At 44.5% G+C, this 25,592-nt stretch overlaps 1 protein-coding gene across 1 annotated transcript in view; it reads left to right on the top strand.

Moving 5' to 3' along the window:
• The window catches only part of LOC122933171 (lysophospholipid acyltransferase 2-like), an 89,816-nt gene extending 64,556 nt beyond the window's left edge, over nucleotides 1-25,260 (top strand). Inside the window, exons 9-13 of the mRNA XM_044288005.1 lie at nucleotides 13,913-14,016; nucleotides 14,440-14,504; nucleotides 19,162-19,294; nucleotides 22,092-22,243; nucleotides 23,591-25,260. Of these exons, the coding sequence (XP_044143940.1) occupies nucleotides 13,913-14,016; nucleotides 14,440-14,504; nucleotides 19,162-19,294; nucleotides 22,092-22,243; nucleotides 23,591-23,732 (596 nt within the window). The 3' untranslated portion in view covers nucleotides 23,733-25,260. The remainder of the gene's footprint in view (nucleotides 1-13,912; nucleotides 14,017-14,439; nucleotides 14,505-19,161; nucleotides 19,295-22,091; nucleotides 22,244-23,590) is intronic.
• The last annotated feature ends 332 nt before the right edge of the window (nucleotides 25,261-25,592 follow it).

Consider the following 25,592-nt stretch of genomic DNA (forward strand, 5'->3'; position numbering starts at 1 on the left):
CACTATGGAATTTCAATCTACCTTTTCCCAGTGTGAAGAGGACTTCGGGTGCACAACGGCTATAGAACATAAAATACCAACTGGGTACACTCCCCCAATTCGAGAAAGGTACCGGCAGATCCCGCCTACTCTCTACCAAGAAGTGAAAACGATGCTGTCACAGATGTTATATAGTGGAGTGGTAAAAGAGTGGTCTTGGTGCGGAAGAAGGATGGGTCCTTGTGATTCTGTGTGGATTATCAGAAGTTAAAAGCTGCCACAGTAAAGCACGCTTTTCCTGTTCCCAGGATTGAAGAGTCATTGACGACATTACAGCGAGCCACGGAAAGGGATTTAGGGGTTATTATTTCAGAAGACTTAAAAGTAGGCAGACTATGTCATAGAGCAGCAGGAAATGATGGCAGAATGCTTGGGTGTATAGGGAGAGGCATTAACAGTAGAAAGAGGGAGGTGCTCATGCTCTCCAAAATATTGATACTTTGGAGAGAGTTCAGAGAAGAGCTACTAAACTAGTACATGAATTGCAGGATAAAACTTACCAGGAAAGGTTAAAGGACCTTAACATGTATAGCTTGGAAGAAAGACGAGACAGCGGGAATATGATAGAAACTTTTAAATACATAAAGGGAATCAACACGGTAAAAGAGGAGAGAATATTTAAAAGGATAAAAACTGCTACAAGAGGACATCATTTTAAATTAGAGGGGCAAAGGTTTAAAAGTAATATCAGGAAGTATTACTTTACTGAGAGAGTAGTGGATGCATGGAATAGCCTTCCTGCAGAAGTGGTAGCTGCAAATACAGTGAAGGAGTTTAAGCATGCATGGGATAGGCATAAGGCCATCCTTCATATAAGATAGGGCCAGGGGCTATTCATAGTATTCTGTATATTGGGCAGACTAGATGGGCCAAATGGTTCTTATCTGCCGACACAGTCTATGTTTCTAAGTATTTCTCAACTCTGGACTTGGCGAGCGGTTACTGGCAAGTACCTGTGGCAGAGAAAGATAGACAGAAGACAGCCTTTATCCTACCCATGGGGCTGTACGAGTTCAACAGAATGCCCTTCGGGCTGACGAATGCTCTGGGTACATTTCAACACCTAATGGAACACTGCCTGGGTGAACTGAACTTTGAGTCAATTCAGATCTATCTGGGTGACGTAGTAGTCCATGCCCTTATGTTTGAAGAACATTTGAGAAGATCATGGCAAGTGTTAAGTAGGCTCCGTGCTCATGGTCTTAAGGTCAAACCGAGGAAGTGTCATCTCTTTCAAACAAGCTTAGAGTATTTGGGACATGTCGTATCAGCTGAGGGAGTTCGTCCTGCAGAGAGTAAGATAGAGGTAGTGAGTAAGTGGCCGCAACCTAAGATGCTTTGAGAAGTGAAAGCATTCCTAGGATTGGCTGGGTATTATGGAAGATTTATAAAAGTCTTTGCAAAGATTGCCGGACCACTACACGAACTCTTTAGAGGGACCGCCCAGGGAACGAAGACACGACCCACATCATGGGGACTGCCTCAGCAGCAAGCGTTTGACCAGTTGAAGAAAGCACCGATTAGTGCCCCCATCCTGGCCTATGCTCAGTATGACAGACCATTCACACTCTACACAGATGGAAGTCTGCATGGATTGGGAGCAGTACTAGCCCAAGAACAAGACGGGCAGGAACAAGTCATTGCGTATGCTAGTCGATCCCTACGGGACTCTGAGCGCAATCCGGAAAATTATACCTCATTTAAACTTGAGTTGTTGGCGTTGGTCTGGGCAATGACTGAAAAGTTCTCAGGGTATCTCACCGGAGCACAGGTCCTAGTAAGGACAGACAATAACCCATTGACTCACCTGCAGAATACGAAGCTGGGCGCCTTGGAAAAGAGATGGATGGCAAGGCTGGTGAAGTTTGATTATACCATCAAATACCGTTCCAGTAAGGACAACGCAAATGCGGACGCACTGTCCAGAGTCACCTGGGAAGTCCTAGAAGGTGAGGTGGACGAAGAGGATAAAGGCACTGAGATACCCGATCTTGGCAGAGTGCCTCAGCAGTCACCAGTGGCCAGTTCAAGTGGGGTTGCCACCATTAACACGGTGTTGCTGGGGAAGACTGAAGAAGAATGGGGTCAAGTGCAAGATGATGATGATCCTGACCTGAAGAAGATCAAACATTGGGTGATGACTGGCCTATGGCCCAAGATAGAAGAGAAAAGTGGCTTGTCCTCAGATGGGTGGAAGCTGCTGCTGCTGCAGTTGGATCGGCTACGAATCAAAAATGGAATCATGCACCAGAGGTTGTTTCTACCTACTGATCTTGAAGAAAGGTGGCAAATAGTGATACCCAGTAGCCTGGCCCATACAGTGGCCCTCGAGGGACATGAAAAGGGTGCCCACCTTGGAGTGGAGAAAAAAGTGGATACAGAGATTCATATATTGCCCGCAGTTGGAGCAGATTGTTCGTGAAGTTTGCCAGAAGTATCGATCATGTGAGATGACAAAGCCTCCTGAACAGAGAGCTCAAATTCAAGTGATTAAAACATCCGCGCCACTGGAGATCTTAATGATCGATTACATTTTGATCGGCTAGTCGGTGAGTGGCCACCAATATTGTCTTGTGATGACTGATCACTTTAAAAAGTTCTCTGTGGCAGTACCTACCCATGACCAGACGGCGAAGTCAGTTGCCCGTGCAGTGTGCCAACACTTCATCAAGGTGTACGGATTCCCAAAGCGGATTCATTCCGATCAAGAAGCTTGCTTCCAAGGGAAGATGATGGGAGAGCTGTGTCGGTTGTATATGATTGAGAAGTCGAGGACGACGCCGTACCACTCACTGTAAAAGATTCAACAGGACGCTTCTACAGATGCTCCGTACTCTGGAGCAAGAACGCAAGTTGCGCTGGCCCGAATACTTGCCTGGGCGTATAATAATTGTGTTCATAACACCACTGGCTATACTCCACACATGCTGCTGTTTGGTCGCCCAGGACAAGAAGTAGCAAAAATGAACTTTGGATCTCTTTCAGAAGAGTTCCCTAGGGCAGCTGAGGAGCACCAAGACAAACTGTTCATCGGTTGGTCAATGAGAAGTTGCAACAACAAACCCCTAGGGATCATCAACTGGTGCAGACTACATCCTTGTCACCGGCTGACAGTATTGGTTCGTGCTAAACGACCCACAGATAAATTGGATGACCGCTGGGAACTGAATCCATATATTGTGAAACGTCAAGTGTTTTTGGAAGGCCCAGTCTACGATGTCCAAAGGGAAGACTCGGATGGGCCGACTCGAAGATTACACCGTAACATGCTCAGACCTTGTCTCTCAGAGAGTCGCCCCACGACAGATAATTCTGCCTATGTTTAAAAGAGACAATCAAAGCCTGTGAGTCCAAGGGACGTAGAATAGTGGCTGATCCCTACGCTGCCTGTACAGGCTGGTGAGTCGTCCGCACCCAATTGTGCAGTACCAGACACTGTTCATGAAAATGGCCTACCACCCCGGGAGGGGACGGGTCATGTTACTATACCAACTACAGAGCACTCAGTCCTTCGCAGGTCGGAGCACTCCACAGAAGGTATCCCCCCTCAGCGCTATGCAGCAGACTAATTTATTTGGTAGGGCTGTCGGGACGCAATATTTTAGTGGGTTGGTATGTAGAGGTGTAAGCAAGATTTACCAATGTTATTGAATGTAGAGTGCAAATTACCTGCTATAATTTGTTTGGTCAGTAGATGACAGCAAAGGACTAATCTGCATTGAAGTTTACTATAGAGAAAATTCTTACAGTATATACATTTACCTTGCAAAGTCAAAATACTGATAATTTAGGGGCAGGCTAGGACTCAGAAGGGTTATGGTGAACTGTAATTGCAGTTTTGAGACTGCACTTGGCAAATCACTTGCTGCATCACACTCTCCCCAGGAAAGGAAGGAGTTCCGGAGCAGAGCAGTAAGGGGAGGGAGTCCCTGCCTGTGTAATGCTGAGGATGTCAGGAAGGACTTGCTGTGGAGCTTGAGAGAGGAACTTCGGCTTACAGTGGATTCTGACTACAGCCCAGAGGGAAGATTCACCGAGACGAATCCGGGAAGCACATAGCTGTACGGTCCGGTTCTGGAGTGGACCAGGGGATCAAGGAAAAGTACCAAGAACTTACCAAACTACCCAAGGAACTGTAAATGTGGCTCTGCAGTGTCACACCTCTTTGTACTGCACCAGTGATACTTTGGGGACATATAAGAAAGCGGCAAGATACAGACCACCTTGTTGAATTACAAATAGTATTGCGCAATACTTAAGGGTGCACCCCCAAAGATAAAGCTCGCTCAGGAACATTCAGGCGCAGCCAGGTTGCTTTATGGACTGTGGGGGAATATTTCTCAATAGCTAGTTTAGTTTAGCGTTAGGCAGTATTACTGTTACTGTTTAATTTATGCTCTGTTGTTATCCTGTTTATATCTGCCTAGCCACTTATCCATTACTACTGTTTAGTAAACTTTACTGCTGGGTAAAAACCGTTGTCGGTGTCTGTGTGGCATCGTGTACCCTCTGTACCTGTGGACCTAGCCCTCGGTCTTTTTTCATAACCTCTCGTTAACCTTACGTCACCTGGGTGTTGTGGGTCCACAGGGTGGATTTCCACAGTCTGCGTCACTCCGGTAGGCGGTAGTAGTTTATGGTGGTGTAATAAGCTAATATATACATATACACACTATATACAATACTACTGTTATATACATACTGTAGACAGTGCTGCATGCTTGTCAGACTTTATTGTTCATGGCTTCAGCCTTCATGCGATAGTGAAAGCTCTGGTGCCTCCCCTAAATAGCGACAGTTACAGTGCCCCCATAACACTACCAGCCATAGTGCCCCTAAATAGCGATAGTTAGTGCTCCCATAAAATTGCCAGCCATAGTGCCCCCTAAATGCGACAATTACAATGCCCCATAACACCCTAAAGAGCGATAGTTACAGTGCCCCCATAACATTGCCAGCCATAGTGCCCCCTAAATACGACAATTACAATGCCCCATAACACTACCAGCCATAATGGCCCTAAATAGCGATAGTTACAGTGCCCCCATAAATTGCCAGCCATAATGCCCCCTAAATAGTGACAGTTATGGTGCCCCCATAACACTACCAGCCATAGTGCCCCTAAATAGCGATAGTTACAGTACCCCCATAACATTGCCAGCCATAGTGCCCCCATAAGAGTCCTGGCCACAGTCCCTCAAAAAGAGCAACAGCTTAGCTATAGTGCCCCAAAATAGTAAAATTCATGGTGCCCCCCTAAATAGCAACAGCTAAAATGCCAAGAAAATAGCAACGGTTCACAATGTCCTCGTAATAGTGTCAGCCTTTATACCAACCAAATAGTGACAGCCACAGTGCCCTTCTAATGTGCCTAGAACAGTGTTTACTGTGATGATGGAGAGGCCATTGGTGATTCAGTAATGAATGGCAGAAAGAACTGGAGTTCTGCCCTGCAGCTCACACAGTAGCAAGGGAGATGCATGTGCAGTGGTGCTGCAATATTTACCAATGCCAGTGTAGTGGCAGCTTGGTAGAGTAAGCAGCCTCTTGTAAGAGGTGGGCACCAGTGAATGTTTAGCAGGGTTTATATGACCCTGGCTTGCACTGAATAGGGTTAATAAGTCCCTAGGTGGAGTCTGGGGTTAATACACAGCACGCAGTTATAGCCAAGTAGCTTTATAAACCCTAGCTAGTGCCACCCAGAGGTTTTATAAACCCTAGCTAATGCCATACAGGGGCTTTCTTAACCCTAGCTAGTGCCACCCAGGGTCTTTATTAACCCCAGCCAGTGCCATCCAGAGGCTTTTCCCTATCCAGTGCCATCCAGGTGGTTTTATTAACCCTAGCTAATGCCATTCAGGGGCTTTATTAACCTTAGCTAGTGTCACCCAGGGGCTTTATTAACTATAGCTAGTGCCACTCAGGGGCTTTAGCCAGTGCCACCCAGGGGCTTTATCAACCCTAGCCAGTGCCAACCAGGGGCTTTATTAACCCTAGCTAGTGCCACCCAGGGGCTTTATTAACCCTAGCTAGTGCCACCCAGGGGCTTTAGCCAGTGCCACTCAGGGGCTTTATCAACCCTAGCCAGTGCCACCCAGGGGCTTTATTAACCCTAGCTAGTGCCACCCAGGGACATTATTAACCCTAGCTTGTGCCACCCAGAGACTTTATTAAACCTAGCCAGTGCCATCCATGGTCGTTATTAACCCTACCCAGTGCCACCCAGGGACTTTACTAGCTTTTGAGTGAACGCCTGTTTGTTACAGAAGATGTCAGGTGTCTTCACACATCTCGACTACTCAGAAGGTGCAATGAGGCCGTTTTTATTGTAACTGCCATGAAAATGCATCAATAAAAAAATGCACAATTTTGAAATATTGCAGTAGTCACAGACTCGCAGTTACATACTTGTGGCAGTCACAGTAATAATAGAGATGTGACCACACTGTCTGAACATATCCTAACGGGTGGATAGTAGTGTTGATCGAGCACCAAAGTGCTTGGATGCTCTGGTGCTCGAGTAGAACACTTTGGGATGCTCGGGTGATCTACAGAGCACCAGAGCACAATGGAAGTCAATAGGAGAACCAGAGCATTACACCAGGCATCCCCTGCTCTGAAGAGGGGAGGGTGTCTGGTTCACAGTAAAAGGTCAGAAATTTATGGAAACACCACTAAAATGGTTCGGGAACAGCATGGGCAGGATGTCTGGATGCATCTTGGATTCCCAGGATGATGCTGGGAACGATGTTGTCCGAGTAGTACGACACTTTTACAGACTGACAATAATATGCACAAAACCGAAGATAAAATCGATTTTAGAGGAAAAATTGTTAGGAAACATTCTTTCCTGTATATTTACTTGTATATAAAGTGCAAGTGCTGCCAAAAATTACAAGGAAGAGGCACTCTGATTCAACCTATATATCACAAAGGAGGGCCTCATTCACATTGTGGTACAATTGTTCAGGTAATGGGACTCCTACACTCATAAAGCCTATGCACTAAGTGAAAGGGCTGCCAAAAATTACCGAAACTCCAATACACCCTTTATTACACATAAAGAAGGGCATCATACACACCCTTGAAAAATTATGATTGATGGCCTGCTGGTGACCCTCAAAAACATTAGGAGCAAGGGCCTACTGGTGACCCTTTAAAACATTAGGGATGAGTGCCTGCTGCTGATCTGACCATCTAAAACATTAGGGGCGAGGGCCTGCTGCTGATCTATCTAACACATTATGGGTGAGGGCCTGCTGGTGACACTCTAAAACATTAGGGGTGAGGGTCTGCTGCTGAGCTGACCCTCTAAAACATTAGGCGCGAGGGCAGCCTAATAAGCATGTTGATATGATGGAGGAGGAGGAGGACGAGAAAAGGAAGATGAAACCATATACCCTTTTTTGTCGTGGAAGGGGTGCATGGGAATACAGTGTATTCAATATACCATAACAGCCACATTTAAAGTACCTTTATGTTCAGCCTCTTTCTTCTGGTGGAGTAGAGAAGTCAGGGGCAATCCAGGCCTGGTTCATTTTGATAAGAGTCAACCTGTTAGCATTTTCAGTTGACAGGCGGATGCGCTTATCAGTTATTATGCCCCCAGCGGCACTAAATACCTGCTCTGACAAAACGCTGGCCAGCACCTCCAAGGCTGCCAGTTCGTGCCACGTGTTCAGCTTGGACACCCAATCGTTGTAAGGCATGACTGAGGACGCTGACACAGTCTGCTACGTACTCCTTCACCATCTTCCAAAACTGTTCCCTCCTTGTGACAGTAGGCCACGCAACAGGGTGAGGGTGCTGGCGGGGTGTCATGAAACTGTCCCAGGCCTTGGAGAGTGTTGCCCTGCCTCTTTTGGAACTGCTGTGTGTTTCCCTCGTCTCCCCTCCAAGGAACTACATACTCTGCCACCAGCATTGTCAGATGGAAATTTTTGGAGCAATTGTGCCACAAGGACCTTCTGGCATTGCACCATTTTGCTAGTCCTCTCCACCACAGAAATGAGAGATAAATTCTCTTTGTAGCAGGGGTCGAGAAGGGTGAATAACCAGTAATCGGTGTTTGCCAAAATGCGTATAACGCGCGGATCATGGGAAAGGCAGCATAACATAAAGTCAGCCATGTGTGCCAGAGTCCCAACAGACAAGACTTTGCTGTCCTTATCAGGAGGATGACGCTAAATCTCCTCATCCTCTTTAGCCCATCCACTCTGAACAGAGGGAATAAACCTGCTATGGGTACTACCCTCTAGTGGAGGCAACTGTCTCCTGCTCCTCCTGATCATCATCATCCAATTCGTACTAAGAAGACGAACTGAGGGTGGTCTGGCTATCACCCTGTGTACTGTCTTCCCCCATTTCCACCTCTTCCAGATGCAAAGCGTCCGCCTTCATTGTGAGCAGCGAGCCTTTTAGTAGACACAGAAGTGGGATGGTTACGCTGATAATAGCGGCATTGCCACTCACCATCTGTGTTTATTTCTCAAAGTTGCGTAAAAACCTCACAGAGGTCAGACATCCATCCCCACTCGTCGCTTGTGAAGAGCGGAAGCTGATTGGAAAGGCGACGACCATGTTTCAGCTGGTATTCCACTACTACCCTCTGCTGCTCACAAAGCCTGGCCAACATGTGTAAGTTCCAGCGCATGCTCACGTCGGTGAGCTGGCAATTGAAAGCACTGCTGCAGCGTTGCCAGACCGGCGGCAGCTGTAGATGACTTTCGGAAATGGGCACACACGCGGCGCACCTTCACCAGTAGCTCAGGCAAACTGGGGTAGGTTTTGAGAAACCACTGAACCACTAAGTTGAACACGTGGGCTAGGCATGGTATGTGTGTGAGCTTGCTGAGCTCCAAAGCCCCAACCAAGTAACGGCCATTATCAGACACAGCCATGCCTGGTTGTAGGTTGAGTGGTGAGAGCCACAGCTTACTCTGGTCCTTTATACCCTGCCACAGCTCTGCGACGGTGTGCTGTTTGTCACCTAAGCTAATTAGTTTCAGCACGGCCTGTTGCCGCTTCCCCACTGCCGTGCTACACTGCTTCCAGCTACTGACTGATGGCTGACTGGTGCTGCAAGATGAGAATTCAGAGGTGGAAGTGGAGGAGGAGAAGGGGGGGCTGCAGCCACTAATATATGTGGTGGTGGAAATTCTGATGGAAGTAGAGCCCGCAACCCTTTTCGTCGGTAGCACCTGTGCCATCCCAGGGTACTACTCGCTCCCAGCATCCACAACGTTCACCCAGTGTGCCGTCAGGGAAATGTAGCGTCCCTGGCCAAAGGCACTTGTCCATGTGTCAATTGTTAAGTGGACCTTCCCACTAACTGCGTTGGTCAGGGCACGGGTGATGTTACGGGACACATGCTGGTGTAAGGCGGGGATGTCACACCAGGAAAAATAGTGGCGGCTGGGAAGTAACGAGGGACGGCCGCCGCCATCAGGCTGCGGAAAGCCTCAGTGTCCTCAAGCCTAAATGGCAACATTTTCAGGGACAGCAATTCGGAAAGGTGCGCATTTAGTTCTATGGCCTGTGGGTGGGTGGCTGGGTATTTGCGCTTTAGTTCAAAGGCCTAGAGTAAGAACATCTGTATGCTGCACTGAGACACAGAAGTGGATGTGCTAGTTGATGGTGCTTGCGAAGGTCCATGTGCAGGGCGGGAGGCATCCGGGCCTGCGTCTTGGACAGGGGATTGGCCAGCATGTAACACAGGGGAAGAGGAGGCAGTTGTGTGACCCGCAGACACTGATTGTGGACACAGGCGTTCGGCTCACCTTTTAGGGTGCTTTGATGCCATGTAGCAGATCATGCTGGTGGTGGTGAGGTTGCTAGTGTTCACGCCCCTGCTCATTTTGGTACGGCACAAGTTGCAAATGACAATTCTTTTATCATCCGCACTTTCCTCAAAAAACCGCCAGACTGCGGAACACCTACCCCTTGACAAGGAGGATTGCCGCAAGGGGGTGCTCCGGAGAACAGTTGCGGGCCTGTTTGGTGTGGCCTGCCTTCTCCCTTTTGCCACCCCACTGCCTCTTCCAGCCTGTTGCGGATCCCTCCCCCTGTGTACTGCTGTCCACACTCGGTTTGCCACCTTCCCAGGTTGGGTCAGTGATTTCATCGTCCACCACCTCCTCTTCCACTTCCTCACCCTGGTAATCCTCCTGACTTGTTGACCTAACAAGAACCTCACTTATTGACAACTGTGTCTCATCCTCATAATCAACCTCTTGCCGTTGACTTATTGGCAACTGTGTCACTCACATCATCATCATCCACCTCATGAAACACTAATCATCTTCTTCTGACTGTGGATGCTCAAGAGTTTGTGAATCTGCACAAGATCTCCTCATGTCCCTCTTCAAGCGGGCTTGGCGAGAGGCCCAAATCAAGGAATGGCGATGCAAAGAGCTCCTCGGAAGATCGGAGTGTGGGATTACTTGTTTGCCTAGACTCTCCATGGTGGGAGGAAGGAGGATCAGGGTGAGAATTCTGTTGACCAGACTCTTGGCTACTAAGACTGGAGTTTGTGGAAGACAGGGTGGTGCTTAACTGACTGGAAGCATTATCTGCTGCAATCCAACCGACCACCTGGTCGCACTGGTGTGACTTCTAGAGTGGTGTCCTGCACCGCCCTGCAAACTGAGACATCAAGCTAGGTATCGTGGATGAGTGTGTTTCTTGTGCTCTGGCAGCAGGCACAGTTTCAACACGCCCAGAGCCACGGCCTCTGCGTGCACCATCAGCAGCACGGCCACTTCCCGTCCCTTACTACTTGCCTTCAGCATATTAAATGGTATATATGCTTGCAAGTATGTTACACGTACAGTAGCACAGGTTTTGTAAGTGTATGCGCAAACAAATTCAATTGAATGTCACAAATATTTAGGATGCGCAAACGTTATACCGGAGATGTAGCGCAGTAAATGTCGCTGTCACCAGCGGCGAAATAATGACACTGAATGTCACAGATATTTAGGATGCGTAAACGTTATACAGGAGATGTAGCACAGGTAATATTGCTGTCACCAGCGGCTAAGAAAAAAATACACTGAATGTCATATATTTAGGATGCGCAAACGTTATACAGGAGATGTAGCACAGGTAATGTCGTTGTCACCAGGAGGAATATTTTTAGTCTTCCAAAAAATGTAGTGTGACCTCTGTAAATGATGCACTTAAAAGTGAATCCTTAAAATAAAAATATATTTCATGATGCTACACTACTAGGACTATCTAGCACAGTGCCATTGCTTTTTTATTGCATGTGAAAATCAGCAGGAAGGATACTAAAGCTTTTTACCATAAGTAATCTAATTAGCTCTTGGTTCAACTACATCTGCCAGGACTGGCTGGCATTTTAGTCTCCAAAGTAAGTTCCCTTTCACACTACTTTCATGGGGTACATAAGAAGAGTACAAAAAGTCTGTCTGGACATATCTTGTGAAGTACCTATGGACTTCTATGGGCCAAATGTTATTTCATATGAAAGAGCGTAAAAGCTAAAGTCCAGAAATAAATTGCAGTTGCAGACTGAGCTAAAATTCAGACACATCCTGCATAAAAAAGTATACGTGTCTGTTAGAAGGGTGGTCTAACCTCAGCACATTGATTAAGACTGGCATTTTAGATGCTGATCTTAATAAGCCCCTGCACTTGCAGTGGATCGTACCGGTCTCTACATAACTTCGGCGTATCCACCGCTGATACTAAATGTAAGACAGTCTTCTTTCTTACATTTTCTGCGCCTTAACCTGCCGGCTCATCCCCTTCCTCACCCACACCATGTCCCCTTTTTTAGACCTGGCATGAGTGGGGAAGATTCTGCCGAACATGAAATGCACCAGTATTTGCGCCAGCTAAAGGACACAAAAGTGTTTGCAAATGACCCCATAGTATTTACCATGTAGACAGGGGTATTACAAGACACTTACTAATGTATTGTGATTGTCTATATTGCCTCCTTTGCTGGCTTGATTCATTTTTCCATCACACTATACACTGCTCGTATCCAGGGGTTGTAGCGGCCACTGCAGCGTAGATACGAGGTGACCAGGATGGCAGCTACTGCACACGCTTGCCTTTGTGCGCCCCTCAGTCCCAGCCACCAGAGAGGCCAGAACTTTTTTTTATATATTATGCAAGCATGACCCCCTCTGCTGGATTGTAGGGTGGTCAAAAACCCTGAAAATAAGCAATGTATAAAGTGATGGAAAAGTGAATCCAGACAGCAAAAGAGACGATATGGACAATCAATAATACATTAGTAAGTGCCTTGTATTGAATTTCTCTACATGATAAATGCCATTTGCTGAAGTGAGACAATCCCTTTAATAGTCTTAGTGAAGGATGCTACTGTTACTATAGCAGTTTTTTTCCAGCCTATAGGTTAAACAGAGCTGAATAACAGTGTTAAAAGTCCCTAAGCTTCTGTTTTTTTTACTGTAAAGGTCAATGACAATATATAAATCTGTATCACCCTACATATACCGTTTTCACATACAGTAGAGTGTATGTTTTTTCCCAAAAAACAAAAATGTACACCTCCGATCTATGTCTCAAACATGAATTAAATGGAGATTAGGATTGTGTGACAGACGGAAAATGAAAAATTCCATCCTACAGTCTCTACGCAACTGGAGTGGTCATAAATGTGCTGCGTGTGGATTAATACTGAGGACCTCTCCTATGGATAGGTCATCAATATCTCTTCACTGGAGGTCTGACTCCAAACACCCCACTGATCAGCTGTTTGAAGAGGCCACAGCCCCTGGTCCTAGTTTACCAAGCACACTGAGGATAGGCCATCAGTATCAAAATCCCAGACAACCCCTTTAACATCCTCAGGCAGATGTTTATTTTCCATTCGATGAAGTGGATTGTTCTAAAAATAGTGATTAGCAGTCATACTATGTCAAGACATTAATAGTCAACTATTAGCAGAGCTTTAGTAGTTGGAATGGAGGCAATTATTTGTCACTATATACCACATGCATAAGGACAGTAGGACATTTCTACATGGCTTTTTTGTAATTATTGATGTGATTAAATGAGAACAGTGATATTTTATTACATTGGAGTACAGCTATTGATGTATTAACACAATTGTTCTCCTTCATCCTACAGTTAAAATCCAGCAAATGTGTGTTGAATTTGTAAGTTTGACACTCACTTAGGCCTGATGGTCACTAGCATATTGTGGCCCAGTGTTGGACAGAGCCATAAAGCACTAACCATAGAGGTCTATGAGATCTTACTGAACCAATGATAGATTCTATACAAATTTGGTTAAAAAAATACTTGTGATGTGCTCCATAACTAGAGGAGACTATCTCCCACATGCAGTACCAGCCGCACATGGAGTAGTGTGGAGCCACAGGCGACTCTTTGTGCTGCGGTCAGTCTGCTGTACACAGACCATGGGCCCTTACCTGTATTCTGAGCGTTAGATTCCTGTGCAGTGGCATTGACAGTGCGTCCTTACCATGAGATGTCACAGCTTTCAAACCGTGTGCTACACTTGCTCACACAATCATGGCTCTTTCTAAATCGGCTATTTTTTCTAGATTTTCAGCATGGAAGAATAATAAATTACTGCTTGGCCACTTCCCAGTAATTATACTGCAATGCATTTGCATACGCGTCATATTCAGTAATTGCCTTCTTTAGATCAGTCTTTATATTGCTGACTTGAACTATAAAGATCTCTGGTCTGGAAGAGCTATTAAATCTGAGCTTTTGTCTAAAATGAAATATAAGCCACTTACGGCAGATCCACCCGTTTCATTGTAATTAAGTAAATGACTACTGATAGAGATGAACAGCATAGTCAGGCACAATGCACATAAAATGTCTGTGTTTCATTGCTCAGCGGATGCCATAAATAATGCTGCCGGCTTTGGCTATAATGGAATCTCGGAGGATGGGGAGGAGAGGTGGGACCGACTATCCAACCTGAATATATTAAGGATTGAGGTAAGCGCCCCGGGGGTCTTGATATAAGGAAAGAACAATATATAGAATATAGGAAATGTACCTACAATAACAGAAATCCAAATAACTGTATGGACAGTGATTGCCTCACTGATTGCATTGTGAATACAGCTTATACAGAAGAAATAGACATGATATTTAGCTTTTTTTGTTCTCTGGAAAGATCTGCAAATGGTGCATCATTGATTCTGAACTTGCATAACTAGTATACTGTATACAAGATGTATATTGATGATATATAATATGTATGCTAGATGCATACATTTACAGTTTCCTGCTTGTGCTGTGTTATTTCCTATTAGCCGCTCTGAGTCTACATTTCCTGTATTGCCCTGAATCATTGCATAGCATTATGCATCATTTCCTTTTGCTTTTGTTCTTCTTTCAACATTGTATTTCTTTTAGACAGCTACCAGCTTCAAGATGTTTATTGACAACTGGAATATACAGACAGCAGTGTGGTTGAAAGAGTTAAGTATGAATTAAGACCAAGACTCAGTATATTCTGTTCTAGGATTACTACAAAAGATCCATTGAATCTGTCTTTATTTTATTCATTATTAAAGTCATAAGACCAGGGTGTAACTTCTGATTCCAGACTTTCTTGAGGACCTGGGTGCATGATTGCGTGTTTTTCTCATTTGCTTTTTCCACTGCCGAATTTGCATTTAATATGATTTTTATTAATATCAACTAATAAGCAACAGTGAAGTATTACGAGGCCTTCCCATAAATCCACTTGGCACATCTCCATTTTTGGCCGGTGTAACCACCAACCTGTTCATACACAGGGCATGGATTTCACGATAAGAAGATTAGGTGTAATGAAGAGGGATTTTAGGTAGTGGGAAATAGTAGGCGTGGTATATGCAGCAGCATCTGCCCTCGTATTTGTGCTGAGCTGTCCCTCAATATAGAGGTTTGTTTAGCCTCTTTATATGGGGACATATGGCGAGATGTATTCTAATGTATGCAAATTTAAAGGCACCCATACACATTTAATAGCCATCATCTGAAAGCTCCTCCCAACTCCCCAGATGAGTTTGATATATTTTCAACATGGAGAGAGGAAAAAGCTTCTGCCAGACACCTTTGGCGGCAGCTTATCTCCCAGGAGAACAAAAGGACCGGGTGTGGAAATTCATCCTTCTCTCCCTCAACATCATTTGTCAGGGGAGAGTCAGGAGCTCTCCATACACATTATAATGTGAGCTGTTCTAGGCGGGTTTGACCAACAGTAGTCTAATGTGTATGGTGGCCTTTAAATAGATGTGCAATAAATTAAAATGGTGAAAAATAGGAAAAAAGCATCTCTCACCTGCTCCCTGCTATGCAGAACACTGACAACAGCTTATGGGCTTAGCTGTTTCAACGATAATCCAAAAAACTTTAGGTATCCAGCTCAAAGCAAAAACGGCGGAATCTTTATTTCAGCGGTTAAAAACTTCCAGTACAGGGTATAATGTTACGCGTTTCAGACCTCTTAATTCGGGTCCTTCATCATACATCAAATGTATTAAGAACATCTCTTAAAGGGGTTGTCCGAGTTATATTTATTGATGACCTAACCTCAGGATAGGTCATCAATATCAGATCGGCGGGGTCCGACACCTCCACGATCAGCTGTTTGAAGAGGAGGCACGTGCCGTGCCAGCGCTGCCTCCTCTTCACTGTTTACCTTCTCGCCGTTGCATCTGCAGTGGTGAGCAGGTGTAATTACACCCAAGCCGTCCCATTCATTTCAATGTTTTTTGTATTTGAAGAGACCCTGACGTAGCCCTACAGTGGAAACCCTAAAAAAGTGACCCCATTTTGAAAACTACATCCTTCAAAGAATATATTAAAGGGGGGTACTGAGCACTTTGACCCCCTAAGCGTTTTACGGCATTTGAAAACACTTGGCTGTGAAAATGAAAAGTTTCATTTCTTACAATAAAATGATGCTTTAGCCACAAATTTTTCATTTTCACAAGGGGTAACAGGAGAAAAAGCACCCCATAATTTGTTACCCATTTTCTCCTGAATACGGCAACACCCCATATGTGGTGGTAAACCGCTGTGTGGGCACATGGCAGGTCTCGGAAGGCTTTTGCAGCGCAGATTTTGATGGATTGGCTTATGGGCGTCATTGGTTTTTATTTTTTGAGTGATTGTCTCATGTGGGGGGGGTCATTGTTTGCAGGATGAGGTGACCTTTTTATTGGTACCATTTTAGGGTACATAAGACTTTTTGATCGCTTGGTATTACACTTTTTATAAGGCAAAGTGAAAAAAAAGGCTGCTTTGGCGTAGTGTTTACATATATATTTTTTTGCAATATTCACCTTAGGGGACATAGATTGTGATATTTTCATGAAGCAGGTTTTTACGGACACGGCAATACCCAATATGTCTATTTTTATTTTTGTTAAGTTTTACACAGTAAATGCATTTTTGAACAGAATTCAATCTTGTTTTTGTTTTGCCATTTTCTGAGAGCCATATTTTTATTTTTTGGACGATTATCTTGGGTAGGATCTCATTTTTTGCAGGATGAGATGACTGATTGGTACCATTTTGGGCTAAATACGCCTTTTTGATCGCTTGGTATTACACTTTGGCTACATGCACACGACCGTGCCGTTTTTTGCAATTGCCTTCCGCAATTTGCGGAACGGGTGCCGGCAATATAAATGCCTATTCTTGTTCGCAAATCGCGGACAAGAATAGGACATGTTATATTTGATGTTATATTTTTTTTGCGGTGCCGCGGAACGGAGCCACGGATGAGGACAGCACACTGAGTGCTGTCCGCATCTTTTGCGGCTCCATTGAAATGAATGGGTCCGCATCCGAGCCGCCAAAACTTTATTTTAACTTTTTTTTTTTTTTTTCAACGACTTTTGGGGGTCTGATCCCCTGTACAATGCATTACAATGCAATACAGTACAATGCATTATATGCAAGTTTATTACACACTGTAATGCACTTACAGCCTTTCTGCCTGTGAGATCCAGGGAGCTGGATCTCACAGGCTTACATGGAAGGCAGCCCTGATACCTGTGGAAGGCATCGGGCTTCCTTCCCTGCCATCGGGTCCCCATCACAACAGCGCGGGGACCCGATGGGAAAGGGGAGCGAGCTCCCTCCCTTCACACACCACGTGGTCAGCGCTGATCGCGGCATAGTGAGTGTTAATGAGATTCATCGATGCCTGCGCATACAGCAGGGGTCCGGCTAACGGGAACAGACTGTCCCCTGCAGCTGATCAGGCAGGCTAGTACTACGGCGCTGGTCGGGAAGTCACTTTCCGCTGCACCGTACTATTACAGCTCTGGTCGGGAAGGGGTTAAAGTCAGATTTTATCAATGTGCATTGCTGTAATTTGCAGCAAATTTATCAAAAGTTGCGCATTGATAAATTCGGTGCATCTTTAAACAGAACATACTGGGGGACATTTATCAATAATGGCGTAACGTGCGCTAAAAAAATACTAACATTACAAATCAAAAGTGGTGATTTGTTTCTCCTCATTTATCAAAAGCATACTTTTAAAATGTGACTTTTTAAAATATAAACCTGATTATTCGCCTATGTCTCTCAATTTGTGACATTTTAATAGCAATATCACCATTTCAGCCAACCGCTGCCAGACCACACTTAAGACTTTTGAAGCATATTTGCGACATTTCCTGTGGTAAATTGCAACTTTTGTCTCAGACTCTGGATGTTCTTTTCTGTTGAATGTCAATTTAGGGTACTTTCACACTTGCGTTGCTTGATTCCGGCAGGCAGTTCCGTTGCCTGAACTGACTGCCTGATCAGGCAAACTGTATGCAAACGGATGTCATTTTTTCTGACTGATCAGGCATTTTTCAGACTGATCAGGATCCTGATCAGTCAGAAAAATGCCTGATCAGTCAGAAAAATGCATTGCAATACCGGATCCGTTTTTCCGGTGTCATCAGGCAAAACGGATCCGTTTTTTTTTTTTTTTTTTTCATTTTTAAAGGTCTGCGCATGCGCAGACCGGAAGGACGGATCCGGCATTCCGGTATTTTGAATGCCGGATCCGGCACTAATACATTCCTATGGAAAAAAATGCCGGATCCGGCATTCAGGCAAGTCTTCAGTTTTTTTTGCCGGAGATAAAACCGTAGCATGCTACGGTTTTCTCTTTTGCCTGATCAGTCAAAACGACTGAACTGAAGACATCCTGATGCAAACTGAACGGATTACTCTCCATTCAGAATGCATGGGGATATGCCTGATCAGTTATTTTCCGGTATAGAGCCCCTGTGACGGAACTCTATGCCGGAAAAGAAAAACACAAGTGTGAAAGTACCCTTACTGACAAAACCCTGTTGTTTAGCTCATTTATATTAGATAAAAATAAACGTGTCCTGTTTTAATACTTACCTATCACTTGTTATTTTCATCAATGCAACAAAAAGTCGCTTATTTTGCCATAAATGCAACTTTTTGCCAAAATAGCACCACATAAGATGGCATAATTGTCCGCAACAATTTATGCCATTTCTGTCCATAAGTTGATGATAAATGAGGCGTAATATGCGCCAATTTGATAGGCCCGCCCACTTTGACATTTAAAACTTATTTCTGGCATGATGTCTTCATGGTGAAGATTCTGGAGAAAACAGTTGATGTATTTGGCACAAATTAAAACGCCATTCTTTTTGGCACATTTTACGCCATAATTCTGGTGCAACATGCTTTGTAAATGTTCCCTTTTGTCTACAGATGTTGCTCTAGTTTTTTTACTTAAAAAATCACAGTTGATAAATCTGGTGTACACCTAATTAACATCACAGACCACGCCCACTTTTCCACCCAATTACCAAAAGTTGCGTAAAATCACTGTAAGTCCTAACTTTGCACATAAAAAGTGTGGGCCAGAATTTGTGACCTTTTCCTGCAGAATTGTAACCCAAATGGAATAATAAATTCCCTGGCACATATGATAGAAATGCGTCGAAAACGTTTTTTGACACTTCATGGCAGATTCATGCATATGTACAGAGCTCAAGAGGTTAAGAATGCTTCAAAATAAATAATGCTCTAAAAAATGTATAATAAATAATTATAAGCAGCAACATACTAATTATATTCCTTTTACTTTTTATGCAGGGTTTGTTATGACAGAAGTCCATTTAATCCTCTGCTTTCCACATTCCTATTGTCGGCAGCTTGGCATGGTGTACATGCAGGATATTACTTTACCTTTCTGACTGCTGCGCCAATTACACTTGCTGCCCGCAGGGTGAGTTTGACACAGCAATAATACAATATGACACATATTTCTTTTTGTTACTTGCTCTGTTCCATGTCTAAAAATTTTTACTTTTCAAGGTTTTCAGTCACTTATTGTAAAACGTATTCCCACCTTTATACCACATACTGTATATCCTACTTTCACTGCTCCTTCCACAGGACTGCAGTCATGAGTACTTCAGGGTTAATCAAGATTTTTGAGGAAGGAAAAATGCTTTCTTGGCTGTGTAGGAGTATGACCTCATACTGCCACATTTACATGATTTCTTGCAGATTTTTAGCATAAAGTATGTCCCAAAAAAAGAGAACTGCAAATTTAAATGCCAATAAACATGAGAGCATGCTGCAACGTTTCCAATCTATTCCCAGGGAAGGGAGGAGGTGGCGTGGAAACATGTCCTAAAATGTAACATAGTAACATAGTTTATAAGGCTGAAAAGACATCTGTCCATCCAGTTCGGCCTGTTATCCTGCAAAGTTAATCCAGAGGAAAGCAAAAGAAAAAAAAAACTGTCAAAGCCAGTTTTCCTCATTGTAGGGGAAAAAAATTCCTTCCCGACTCCAATCAGACAATCAGAATAACTCCCTGGATCAACGACCCATCTCTAGTAGCTATAGCCTGTAATATTATTACCCTCCAGAAATACATCCAGGCCCCTATTGAACTCCTTTAGTGAATTCACCATCACCACCTCCTCGGGCTACTTTCACACTAGCCTTAGGTTTGTCTGGCAGGCTGTTCCATACTAACTCTTGCACAAGTGTGCAGCCGGAAGTCTGTAATGGGGGACGGGCAGGAGATGCGGCCGCAGCAGGGCAAACATGCTGAGAAGCGGCCAGATGAATACTGCAGCACTGGTTTCTACAGCTTTAGCCTCATGGTATAGATCATACCGGTGTATCACTGTACTGCGGCGGCAGCAGGAAGCGCACGGCATCATAGCGACCAATGACGCCCTGCGCTCAGAAGAAATCCAGGCCGGTATTACACGGTCCGTGTTCCACGGACGTGTGCATGATGCTTTAGTTTGCTGTTCACTAAAATTCCTAAGTCTTTTTCCATGTCAGTGTTAGGGCCCTTGCGCACGACCGTATGCCCTCCGAGATATACGGTCCGTGAGCGCGAGCGCACAGCATCATAGATTACAATGATGCTGTGCACATCGGGCCGCCCGCAGGACTATTGTCCCGCACTGCTATCTTATAAGTGCAGGACAGTAGTCCCTCGGGCGGCCCAACGTGCACAGCATCATTGTAATCTATGCTGCTGTGTACTCCCGTGTGCACGATCAATGCTGCTCCGGGACATATGGCCCGCTCACGGACCGTATATCTCGGAGGGCATACGGTCGTGTGCATGGGCCCTTACCCAGTGTTTTACTATTTAGTATGTACTGGGGTCTGGTATTTTTCCTTCCCATGTGCCTAACCTTAAAGGGGTTGTCTCATTTCAGTAAGTGGTGTTTATAATTTAGAGAAAGTTAATACAAGGCACTTACTAATGTATTGTTATTATCCATATTATTTTAGTAATCCATCAGTGGTGGCCGTTGCACAATATAAGAAAAAGCACTAGCCTATGTGAGCTCCCATGGTCCCGGCCACCAGAGAGGCTGATGTTTTTTCCTATATTGTGCAAGCGCGGCCACCACTGATGGATTGCAGGGTGGTCTGTAACCATGGAAAACGAGCAGTGTATAATGTGATGGAAAAATGAATCCAGTCAGCAAAGGAAGCAATATGGATAATAACAATTGGGGGATTTAGCTCTGATAGAGGAAGGATTGGCCTGTGTGCTTGTCAGCACTGAAGTTCACCACAGCAAGCTACTCACAAGCACCAGCATATCAGTTCCAGATATAATCCGGCTCTCGGGCCCAGACCCACTGCCTGGGTTCTCTTTATGCAACTGTTGCAGGTGCAGCTGATCAGGCAGCAGGCTAGATCTGTACCAGAAGTGGACTGTGGATTGGGGAACCCGCCCAACTCTTCCCCAATCCAAAACTCCAGGCCCTATACCAGATTTTTTACAAAGCCACCTCAGGAAAGCTTGGGCTTTCCACTGCATACTGGGCACTCCCTGGAGCTAAAGCTGCATGTGACAGGATTCTGGGGCAAAAGTACCTGCCATCAGTCACTCTTCCTGTCACTGTCTCACACAGTACATTGTAGTAAGTGCCTTGTATTAACTTCCTCTACATGATAAATGCCACTTACTGACATGAGACAACCCCTTTAAGCCTCATTCACACGTCAGTGTTTTGGGGCGTGATTCCATTTAGTGATTGTGAGCCAAAACCAGGATTGGAGCCTCCACAGCCATAAGGTATAAGGGAAAGATCTGCACCTGTTCTGTGTTTAGAGCCGCACCCGGTTTGGGCTCAAAATCACTGATGGAAATCACTGACCGAACACTGACTCTGTGAACGAGTCATTACATTTATCAATGTTAAACCTCATCTGCCTCTTCTCTGCCCAAGCCTCTACGTTACAGCCACATGGTCAGGTTTCATGATGCAGTTTTGAAAGCTAAAATCAGGAGTGAATCACATAAGGAGAGAAAGTATAAAGGACATATACAACTTCTCTTTCTTAAATTCATTCCTGGTTTTGGCTTCCAAAATTGCATGCAGAAACCTGACCGGGTGGCCATACCCCTAATCTGTCCAGATCCATCTGTAGCAATATATTGTCCTCTTTTGTGTCTTACTTTGAAAGGAAAATGAAATGTACTCTTGCTACAAAAAGGAAGTGACTTGAATGCTCTTTTTTTTCTTTTTATTTAGATCAGGCAAACCATCCGTCCTTGGTTCCAACTAACCTCATGGCGAAGACTGATTTATAGTTTGATTACCTGGGTAGGCACACAAATAGCTATGAGCTACACTGTTGCACCCTTCATATTGTTAGGACTTGGACCATCTCTACAATTATACAGGTAAAAAAAGAGTTGTTGTATTAACTGTACTCATCTTTTGTTTCAGCGTTAGTTGGAGAAGAAGGCTCCCCTTTTTCCTAATAATTTCGGGAGGAGGTTTCTGATTGTATGAACTTCCTCGTAACCCCTTTGCACATTTTCACATACATGTACGTGGGGTAATGCAGTCTCTTGCCACATCCCCACGTGCATGTACATAATGTGATTGGGCGGGTGCATAAGCTGTGCCCGCCAATCAGCAGCACGGGCCCCTGCTGTATCAGCCGGCATCTCTAAAAACATTGATGCTGGCGGACTAAACCTTCACATGCTGCGGTCAGCGCTGACCATGGCACGTGCAAGGTTTACAGAAGGAGGGGGCTCCCTCTGACTCCAACGACCCCCTTCCCCACTCTGCGGTGACAGGGGGCCAATGGTTGCTATGGCAGTCCAGATTCCTTACACAGACATTGGAGCCTGCCAGCTGCAGAAGCCACATCCCATAAAAAACGATGCCCCAACATAAGACAGTCGCCCCCTATGTAAAATCATTAAAGGGGTTATCTAATTTCAAGAACCCCCCCCCCATGTGCCGAGCCCCTCACTGGTAATATACTTACCCCGCTCCTGGTCCCCGCACTGCCACTGCTGCTTCTTCCTGCACACAGATGAAAATATCCGGTGTCGGGGGAAGAAGCCAATGGCAGGCAGGGACGGGGGCGAGCCTCCCTAGCATCGCGGGAGAAGCGGCAGTGCAGTGACCAGGAGCAGTGTCGGGAACGGAGAAAGTATATTACCGGTGAGGGGCCCGGCACATGTAGGAGGGTTTTCTTGAAATTGGATAATCCCTTTAACAGTCCCCTTCCTCCCCCATCTATAATACGTCTTATATAATACTGGATAATATGGTAGTGGAGTCTCATGTAACTGCAACTTACATGGGCCGACTGTTCAGGCAATTACTGGGAACAGACTTTCAATTCCTGATAATTGCTTGATCATGAGCTAAGGTGATAGCTGAATTTTCATTCAGCAGTCAATTCCATTGTATGGGGACAAGTGATCGCTGACCCATGTAAAGGGGCCATTAGGCAATAAACTAGAATGCACAGCCATTGGATTTAATTTACTGAACAGTGTAGGCAGATGAGCCATCAAAGCTCTGAACCGAGAGAAAGGAGGTGCAACTCTTATGTTTTGCTGCTGGCAGTGCCTTGAAGGCAATTAAAGGTAGAGGCACTGGATATTGCCTATTTTAACTTAACTTAACATTTTAGCTGCCATGTGTGAATTTGGCTGAAAATCCTACCTTACAATATGTAAGCTCTGTGTTTTGCTGATGTGTATTTGTCCTCTTTTCTTCTGCAGGTCCCTGGGTTTTTGCTTACACATTCTCCCTCTATTGCTTCTTTTCATTGTCCCTAAGAGAAAACGGTCTGAGACCAAAGGAGGTAGTTCTCAAGAACCATCCTGTGACCGTAACTACAACCATCTTAAGAAGGAAATGTAAAGAGGATATCCATTTGTTAACAGATGCAGAAACGTCATATAACATAAACTTTGTCTCGTAAATGTACATGTCAGCAGCTGCCTTGAAAGAAGTGCCTTTGACTGCATCCAACTAACTATACCAGAAGCCTTCAAATTTACATATCACAATGACTACTAAATGTTTCATTTAGATTACACAGTAGTTAGCTTCCTCCATATCATTCCAGCCAGTGTCTGGCATGTATTTCTAGTCATACTCAGGAACAGAAAAAAACTTGGACGAAGTACCCATCCGTACAGAAGTGTAGTTCATCATGAAACTTGTATTCTTACGTATACACAGTGGCAGCACTTTAAAATGAGGTTATGTTATATGTAACCCCCTGTGAACTACATCTACTTTTTGTAACCATTTCCAGTTTTCCTAATACTGTGCCCACAGACTTAGTTGGGGTCATGCTTGCCGCCTGTTTCTTACAGAGGCATATACAGAGTTTTCTTTTAAAGTCAAATACTGTACAGACTCCATATGCCACTGTAGAGCTCTGTGCACACGGTTCTGTCATATTCATGAAGCAAAAGGCAGTTACTATCTAAGAGCAAAAAGCAATGAATTTTTGGAAAATGAGCTTTTTTGCAATGACCTTTTTCCCTATAGCCAGTTGAGTATATTTTAGATCTAACCAATTTAAGATCTATCTGCTAGTCTTGATATGGTGGCCACAACATGGTTGTTGAATGATGGGCATATTGTGCCTCTTTGACAGCGGTGAGTTCACTTTTAGTTTTTACAAATAGTTTTTCATGGTAAGGAGAATTAAGCCTACACACAACGGTATTTAGGATCTGTGATGTATAGATCCAAAATACAGCACCCTTTGAAGTCTATGACCACACAGATGTGCTTCTTACTCCCAGATTCATGCAGAATGCATGAAAAGAAAAAATGCCCCATTGCATATTATTACCAAGGTATTTTCTCCTAAAAGCCTTGTCTAGGGGAGAATATGGTGTCTTATATGGCAGAACATGGAGTGCCTCCGTCTCAATGCACCTTCCATGCACACAGCTTTGGGGCATTAAATTAAAATATATATATATATAATCCAATCAAGTTTTCCTTTAAAATTACATACTAATTTTCAGGACTGGTATTGTTGCTTCCAGTTTAAACCACTTGCAGACCATGTCCACTTGGTTGTTTGAAGTTTTTTCTCTGTTGCCAACTAGTGAACATCACAATAAAAGGTCTGACATTATAAGAATACAAGGACCTTTTATAAGAGGTGGCTCATACTACAAAACATAAATATTTTTTTACTGATAACTTTTACTACTACATTTTATTTTCTTAGCATTGCGTTACTACATTTTATAAATTTTTATATTTGTAACATACTGTAAATTTGACTGCAATTTTCTCACTACAGCTATTTATAATCTAATAATTGTATTTTACAAAATTCCTTGCTTGCACCACAGTATTTGCAGTTCCTTTGACTCTGCATAGCTAGTGAATGTTTACATTAAATTTGTATTTTATTTAAGTGTTGTCCATATGTTATTTCTTGGGATTTGACTAAGCACAGAGCAACATAGAGCTAAAATGCACCATTAATGAAAAGTCTAGTGAGGCCGGACTGGAGGCGTAGCCTTTGGGCAATGAACACACATTGTACAGTGACAGCCTGCTACCTACCTTCTCGTCCATGGAGATGGATGCAATCTTGCAGCAATTGAGGGCAGCAGCTGAGTCCCGGGGTCCAGAGTGGCTTCGGGGACAAGTGCAGGGTTTGCTGGGGGCTGCTGAGGTGGATGCTCCACCGCAGCACGGGGTGCGACGGCCGCGGAGGTCCCAGCCTCTGGCAAGCTTAAGCCC

The sequence above is a fragment of the Bufo gargarizans genome, chromosome 3, assembly GCF_014858855.1.
Source record: "Bufo gargarizans isolate SCDJY-AF-19 chromosome 3, ASM1485885v1, whole genome shotgun sequence".
Taxonomy (NCBI): Eukaryota; Metazoa; Chordata; class Amphibia; order Anura; family Bufonidae; genus Bufo; species Bufo gargarizans.